Source organism: Paroedura picta, chromosome 3 (assembly GCF_049243985.1).
Source record: "Paroedura picta isolate Pp20150507F chromosome 3, Ppicta_v3.0, whole genome shotgun sequence".
NCBI classification, from domain to species: Eukaryota; Metazoa; Chordata; class Lepidosauria; order Squamata; family Gekkonidae; genus Paroedura; species Paroedura picta.
The window spans coordinates 95477098-95485484 of NC_135371.1; the positions used below are offsets into that span (position 1 = coordinate 95477098).

Here is an 8387-nt window from a genome sequence, read left to right on the forward strand (position 1 = left end):
ATCCTGGTTAGTTGCACTATTACCTTATCCTCTATTTGCAAACCTCTAAATGTCCTATCTTCTGTGATTTTGCCATTTCATGCCGCAGACTTACAAAGGGACTGCAGCTTTAGAACTAGGATTGCCAGGTTCCCCTCGTGCTAGCAGTGGAGTATGGGGGTTAGGCTTTCCAGATCCAAGTTGGGAAACTCCTGGAGATATAGGCATGGAGCCTGGAAGGACAGTGATAGCAACTGGAGTACAATGCCATTCAGTCCATTCTCCAAAATATCTTCTCCAGGGTAACTGATTTCTGAAGTCTGGAGATGAGTTTAATTCCAGGGGATCCCCAAGTCCTACCTGGAGGCTGGAATCCCTATGAAGAAACTCTCCCCAGAGAGACTCAGCTGTCCCATTTTGTTGCCATCTCCTGCCAGCAAGTAAAGATGTCTTTGTTTCATCCAGCATTCCCTCAGGGATCCTTCCTTCCTGTCCTATGTTTTGATTGTTGCTTTATGGTTTGAGGTTGTGTTTTAGCTCTTGTGCTGTAATTATCTGTGTTTTTAAACGTGTTAGCCATCTTTACAGAAAAGCAGGATCTGAATTTTGTATATAAAGAGAACATTCTATTCAACATTGCCACATAGGGACACTCACCTAGCAAATAAAATGCAGGGAACACGTTCTTACAAGGTGTCATGGCCACTCCGACTGCACCACCAGTTCACGCACTGAAAATTTGCAGCAATCCAATGTGTTTGGTCTGCATCTGAAGTGGCTTTCCACTTCTTTTCCCACCCTCCACCTTGCTTTCAGTGTCCACCCACCTCCTCTAGTCCCTCCTTTCTGACATTTTTAAATTTAAATTGCGCTAGGATGAATGATCGCTGTGAAATATAGTTAAATTTCTAAAAGTCATAGACCAATTGGTACCACTGCAATCTCCATCAAGGAGTGTTCTGCAAAATGTACATGTTTTTGAAGATAGATAGATAGATAGATAGATAGATAGATAGATAGATAGATAGATAGATAGATAGATAGATAGATAGATAGATAGATAGATAGATATAACATTGCGTTAAGACGCACAAGCGAACTTATGATATTTTGTCCTGACATTTCCCACCACACCCTCCGTTTTATTCTTGTGAAAATTTTATTTTTTAATCCAGCATGGTCTCACAACGCCCATCAGAACATGTGTGCTGTTTTTCTTTGTTGGTAGATTCTCCATGCTGATAAGCGGAAACATGACTACAGACCAAAGAATCCCCATAACAAAGGAATGATGAGGCGAAGACTATCCACAGAATTTGCCTTTGGTGGTGACCTAGTGTGGACGGCAAGGCCCAAAACCGAATTGCCTCCCCAGAGACCAATGCGAGGGAGCTCCGGAGAATACAGACAACTGTGGAAACAACCCAAGATGCCCATTAGCCTGGAGCAATCACCAGATCAGCAGAGATGTCAGGAGATCTGCATGCCTGGGAGCTCACTGTCAGGCTAGAGGAGCTCCAGGTGCAACCACTTCCTCTGATGAGGGTTAGGTCCAACTGCAATCCCTCTTGATGAAGGCTGCTCTACCCTGTTATCTGTATTTCAGGAAGACCTTGCCACAGAAGCAGCCTACTTTTCTTTCCTCTCCCCACAACAGACACTCTTTGAGGTAGGTGGGGCTGAGAGAGCTCTGAGAGAAACCATGACTGGTCCAAGGTCACCCAGCTGTCTGCATGTGGAGGAGGAGTGGGGAATCAAACCCTGTTCTCACTTATGAAAATGAGAGATACTGAACATAAGTAAATTGTTGATATTCCATTATAGAAATAACACTTTGCATTTGTAAAAATGAACAAGCTCGACAGTGCAATCCTCAAATAACTTCCCAGAATATACCACTGAATTCACATGAATAGGATTCAGAGAAGACCTTCTTAGGATTGCATTGGAAGGATTGTGCTGAAGACTTTTTCCTTCGAACAACCCTCCTACCCCTTCTAGAACTACAGCTGCTTCATACAACCAAGAAGCACTTACCATTGTATCCTTCCAGAACAGAGTCTATAATTGGCCTTGCAGTTAAGTTATAAACATCAAGCTGCTTGCTCTCTGGTCCAAAAACAGTATCAAATGTAAATGTCTTGGGGGGTTCATTGGAAGAATCTGTTTTGTGGACAGTAATGGTGCCTCTCATCTCATCCACATTAACAGCCATCCTGTAGCACATTGCCTTCTCTCGCTCATTGAAAGGCCGGCAGCGAACGACGACTTTGACATTGTCAGAGTTATCAGGTTTGTCCGGCTTCTCTGATTTGTTAATCTGTGTTTTAAAAAGCAAGTTATAGTCCATGAAAAAGGGGATGAAAGAAGCATTTTAATCTTCTAGAAAGCAATCTTTCTTAGGTTAGCTGAAGATCATTAATCCACTTTAGAACACAACTATTATCAGGGTGAGGTAGTTTTATACTGAGTTTAAATTGCCACAGAAGACTGCTAGAAATATCAAAACAAACAGAATCAGGAGCAATGCATGAGATTCAGCTGTAGCAAATGTCTGCTGTGTGTATGGCTATTAGACATTAGAATAACTATTCCCCCTCCCCCCAAAAGTGCTTTTTCAGTCTTCTTCATCACTTTTTTATTACAGTAAACTGCTCTGAATTTCTGACTTGTTTCTATGAAACACACATCTGACAGCAAGCCAGTCAATGCAGTGAAGCATTTAAAAACATGAGGCTTTCTCAAGAAACAACCTGCTTTATAATTAATGTTTGATGATATACATATAAATGGAATATCCACCCTGGAACACAATCTTTTTCCAGATATCCTTCAAGAAACCTCCAGTTCTACTTCAACCCACCCTCCTTAAAGCTAAAGGACAATACCCAATTCCGTCTTTTAAAGAGGAAAACAGCATGTTAAAGTGACATCTCTCTCTTAAGATGACATGTGTCAAATCCACAAAATGTTTTGTAAACTCTGAATTTCTATTGAAATTGAGACCTTTGGGGAAAACTATGAATAGGATCAGACCATGCATATTGGTACAATATACAAATCTGAAAATACCACATCTAAATCCATTACTGTTATTTTTTAATTAAAACATTTATATGTCATGATTGCCACAGATTTCAAGGCAGCTTATAATATTTTTAAAAATCCAAATAAAACCAGAATAAAATGACAGACCCCAAATCTGTTCCTCCTTCTGCCCTTAAAAGATGCCTGCCATTCACACTCCCTCAGAGCCCTCACAAACAGGCTAGTTTTGCAGTGCCTCCTGAAGATCTCCAAGGAGGGGGATTTCCTCAGCTCTTCAGCAAGCCCATCTGACAGAGCAGTAGCCACAATGGAAAGGCCCAGGCTCTAGGCAATGTCCACGGATGATGCCTGAAGACTGTAGTCAGGATGCAGGAGCACACGGAAGGATATGATTCTTCATATACATGAGCCCCATGTCATGAAGATCATAACCAACAAATTGAATTCCAGAATAGCCTTGTAACCCACAGAGCTGTTTCTAAATCAGCAACATAGATTGTCAGTGGCTAGCCTCTGAAAGTAGCTGGCCAGCCATTTTCTGCAACAATTGTAGTCCCCCCCCCCCCAGCCAAGCTCCTCACCCTGCCGCGACCCGTGAAAGGGCCGTTCAACCCCCAGGTTGAGAACCACTGACTTAGACTATCAGCCTTTCCCAACTGGCATTACCCCTGTCTTGTCTGGATTCAACTTTTCCTGCCTTAGCCACCATATCTCAGCCTTCAGAACCAAGAGGGATGCATCTGGAGGACTGGATAATAAAATACAGAGCTGGGTGTCACCTGCATATTGAAATAGCCAGCCCAAAGCTCCATAAAATCTCATTCAGTAAATATACGCCATAAAAAGCACCAACTCTCCTTCTCTACATACTAAGCCTCCATTAAAAGGGGCAGGCTCAGGAAGGTTGGTCTGCCAGATCCAGGTTAGGAAATTTGGGAGGAGGGGTCCCTGGGGAGGTCAGGGTTTGGGGAAGGAAGAGACCTCAGCAGGATATAATGCCATATAGTCCATACAGTCCACCTTCCAGTGAAGCTATTTTCTCCAGGAGAACTGATCTCCGTGGTCTGGAGATGAGCTGTAATTCCGGGAGATCTCCAGGCCCCACCTAGAGACTGGCAACCCTGATAAGAAGCAACAGCCGCCCTCTCTTCCCCCTTTGCTGAGGCGCCTCCTTTGTACCCAGGGAAACGCGGCTCTCAGCCCCAGCCAGTGGCCAATGCCCTCCCCTTAGCCACCCGCCACCCAGCCCTAGGCCAAGCCCGGTCTCCGGCACAGCACCGCCCCTGACAACGAAGCTACACCCCGCCAGGGGGAGAAGAAAGGGGCCCGACGCTGGGGAGGGCACAAGCGGGCGAGGTCTGGGTCTGCTTCTCACCGGCATCCCGCCTGCGCTGGAGGCAGCTCCGGCCCGAGGGAGAAGGAGGCACCACGAAAAAGGTACCCGTCGGCTTTGACTCAATTGCAACAATGAACAAGAGCAGTGCGCCTGCGCGGCCCGGGTGACAGAACGGGCAGTCCATCCCCCTCCCCCGTTCGCGTCATGCAGAGGTCTCCCAACCAATGGGCAAGTGAGCTCTCCCGGCCCTGCGCCGCCATTGGCCACGAAGCGTAGCCAGTAAGGGAAGGGAGAAGCCGAGCGTGGCAGAAGTCGCGGGCTGCTGCAGAAATTGGAAGGGAGGCCGAGATGCAATCGGATAAGCTCGGCATTAGCCGAACGCTGATAGAGAAACCATGTTGATGACAGCAAAAGAAGAGGGGGGAAAGGCGGTGCAATGGAGAAACCTCTTTTAGAGCAGTTTGGCTCTGTGGATGGACTCAAGGTATATTCTATAGTCTGGGTAAGTTTGGACGCTGTTGGAAGAATGCGTGGGTGGAAGCGCAACCAAAGAGCCAAAACTGGTGAAATCGCAGCTTTCCAGGCAATGGATCGTGGAACTCTAGTATCTGACATTTCTGACGAAGTCCAATGCTGCTTGCAGCCGTTCTCTTCCTGCCTTCATCATGCACCAGCTTCCTGTTGTACACTGTGCATGGATTGTGTCTTCAGTGTAACTTGTGAACAGGGCTAAAACAAAAGCAGCGAGGGGAAGTTAAAAAAAGAAATTTCTTTCTGCACCGAGTGACTAACAAATGATTATTTATCATGAAAAAACATTTGTGACCTTTCCACGCAATGCTGCCCTCTTTATAAAAGTATTCCAATTATTATTATTTATTTAATTTCTATTTAATTTCTGTGAATTACTTTGGAGAACGCTTTCTTCTTTTGGATTTAAAGACCATAGTACTTTAAAAGTCCTGCTCATTTGCTGGAATATTCTTGTATTTACACTCTGCACTGCTAAGGAATTTTAGGCACCACAGAAAAATGGACTAAAATTAACACTTCTTTGACTACTACTAACTAAAAGCTGGCCAACTGAGGTGCTGTGGGTAGGGTGTATTGTATGGAGACTTCCCATCCTGTGGTAGAACTTTCATGAGCTACCCACTTCCTCAGTTGCATGAAATGTTACCCTCATATAGTAGAAATATATATACCTGAGCACAAAACAACACCGGGGGGGCAGTCATCCAAGAAATGGCACGCTACTTTAGTTTTACTTATTCATTTACTTTGAACTGCTGGACAGACTGGCATCATTTGTTTGATTTGTTTGCTCTGCTAACATTTCATGGGATGTGACTTGGAAAAGCTTATGCCCTAAGACCATCCCTAAGACCACCCTGGAAGTGCTGCCATTATGCCACGTACACCCCCCTCCCTGGAAGCGATGGTGTCATGCCCCCACCTTCTGCCACCTTTGCCCCCGGAAATAATTTCCACAGACCTCAGTTGCATCAAATGTTACCCTCATATAGTAGAAATATATATACCTGAGCACAAAACAACACCGGGGGGGCAGTCATCCAAGAAATGGCTTTACTACTCATGTGGCTAGAAAAAGAAATAAAATGAAAGATATATCAATCAAATTGCAAATAAGTTAATTAGATATGTTAATATGAATAGTAATTGTATGTTAATATAAGAACAATTGAGCCTCTTGTGGCGCAGAGTGGTAAGGCAGCAGACATGCAGTCTGAAAGCTCTACCCATGAGGCTGGGAGTTAAATCCCAGCAGCGGCTCAAGGTTCACTCAGCTTTCCATCCTTCCGAGGTCAGTAAAATGAGTACCCAGCTTGCTGGGGGGTAAACGGTAATGACTGGGGAAGGCACTGGCAAACCACTCGGTCTTGAGTCTGCCATGAAAACGCTAGAGGGCGTCACCGCAAGGGTCAGACATGACTCAGTGCTTGCACAGGGGATACCTTTACCTTTACAAGAACAATTTTTCAACAAAGTTTTATGGAGACAACTCTCCATTGTATTTAGTCGAGGGATGGGGGCACCCTATTTGGGAGCTCCTAGACGTGGACCCCTTGGACCAATCATCATGGAATTTGGAGGGGAGTCAGGGAAGAGCATCCTAGAGCTGCCCTGAAAGTTTGGAGGCTGTACCTCAACCTCCCCCCCCCAGGTCTCGGGAAAATCTGGAACGCCGACATTCTCATTATAGTCTATGGCACCACTGACTTCCATTGGTGCCAAAGCCGAAGTGGCCGAATTGGGCCCATTGTGCACAAGCCTACTTGTGATCCCATAAAGGGTAGCATTCAAAAGCACTATGCATCTATGATTCTATGCATAGGCATTGCAATATAGAAATATGTTTTTTTTTAATTAGCGGGCATCGTAGGATCTTTAAACTGCATCAGAATATGGAGGAAGGTGATTGGTTGCCTGGATTGATTGACAGGTAAAAACATGATGTGTATAAGGTGTGTTGCTCTCTTTCGCCCCTTCCAGCAGCATGTGAGGAGGGTAAGTGTACAAAAAGAAGGCAGACAAATGCGGGACAGCAAAAATGTGAGGAGGGCCTGGGGGATGCAATATAATGTCACACTTTGCCATTCCACATGTGTGACGCTATTTTACTAAGGTTGCCAGTCAGTTCACAGATCATTCAGAAGCAGAAAAGTCATTATTATAAAACCAGTTACCTACATACCAACTCAACATACTTAATTCATCCTAATGTATTTTAACAGTTTAAGAGTTATAACCTGAGTATGTATAGGACATTAACTCAGCTTGTATTTCCATTGCTGAGAATTGCATTAACTATCTACACAGTAGTTATTTGGACAGCTGTCCCAGTAAGATTTTGAGAGTCTTTTGCTCAAAGGACAAAATCTAAAATTAGATTGATTGTTTTTGCATCATCATGTCAAGAGTGCAGATGGTAACATGGTAGATCTAGCCAGCGGGAATGCATGGCAGGAACAGGAAGCGCGTTTACCCATCTTGGCAGGAGCGCAACTTACCATCGCGCCCCAAGCCAGGCATTTGGGGGTGACCATCGACGCCTCCCTGACTATGGAGGCGCAGGTCAAGAGAGTAGCGGTCCAGGCATTCTTCCACCTTCGCCAGGCCTGGCTACTAGCACCCTACCTGTCCCCTGACCACCTGGCTACAGTGATCCATGCGACAGTCACCTCCAGATTAGATTTCTGCAATTTGCTCTACGCGGGCCTGCCCTTGTCCTTGATTCGGAAACCATGTAGTGCAAAATGCAGCTGCTAGGGTCCTCACTGCCACACCTTGGAGGGCCCACATCCAGCCGGTGCTGAGGCAGCTCTTCCGCCAGGTCTATGGTTGAGGCTGGGATTGGCAAGGAAGAACATTGCCCCCCTGGGTGGTTTGAAGTAGTCATCATCACCCTCCATCCCCCAATGCCCTTGTTCGGGTAGGGGAGAGTGGTATTTTCCGCCGTGTTGGGTATTTTTATAGTCTTTTAACGGGGGGTTTAATGGGGGATTTTAAGACTATTGTTACCCGCCACAAGCCTGTAGGGAGTGGCAGGAAATAAATCGAATAATAATAATAATAATAATAATAATATATAGGAATTGTTAGTATGGATAGCTAACATGCATATTGGTGTGGGATCATTAGAGCTAAATTGAATAGTTCCTGAATGGTTCTCGAAAATCTATATCCTTTATATGATCATTGATTGCTAAATTGGCTTGCTTTAGCTCCATGGATTTTTTAAAAAGGAGCAGGAAAACCAAAAGCTATTAATTTCTCATTTCTTGGCTTATGCCAAATTGTAATATGAGGATCAGTCATTAGGCTGTAAAGAAAATTGTTCTGATCACTGTTAAATAAAAGTTGGATTCTAAATATAAAGGTCACTAGCCAGAACAAATTTATAACTGATGTATAAATCCTGTTTCTAATCTGAAAACCCAGAAAAATGGGCACCTAAGCTTACATTGTTCTCTCTTCCATATTGTCCTCACAACAACTCTGT

The 8387-nt window shown here is 44.6% G+C and overlaps 1 protein-coding gene across 2 annotated transcripts in view; it reads right to left on the bottom strand.

Annotated features, from left to right (window-relative positions):
* Positions 1–5021, bottom strand: part of KIF3A (kinesin family member 3A) — a 31935-nt gene extending 26914 nt beyond the window's left edge. Inside the window, exons 1-2 of one of the 2 annotated variants that reach the window (XM_077326910.1) lie at positions 4403–5021; positions 2017–2299 (exon numbers count right to left, since the gene is read on the bottom strand). In XM_077326910.1, coding sequence (XP_077183025.1) covers positions 2017–2299; positions 4403–4978 — 859 coding nt within the window. In that variant the 5' untranslated portion in view covers positions 4979–5021. The remainder of the gene's footprint in view (positions 1–2016; positions 2300–4402) is intronic. The other variant, XM_077326911.1, reaches the window with a different exon arrangement.
* Positions 5022–8387: the final 3366 nt, after the last annotated feature.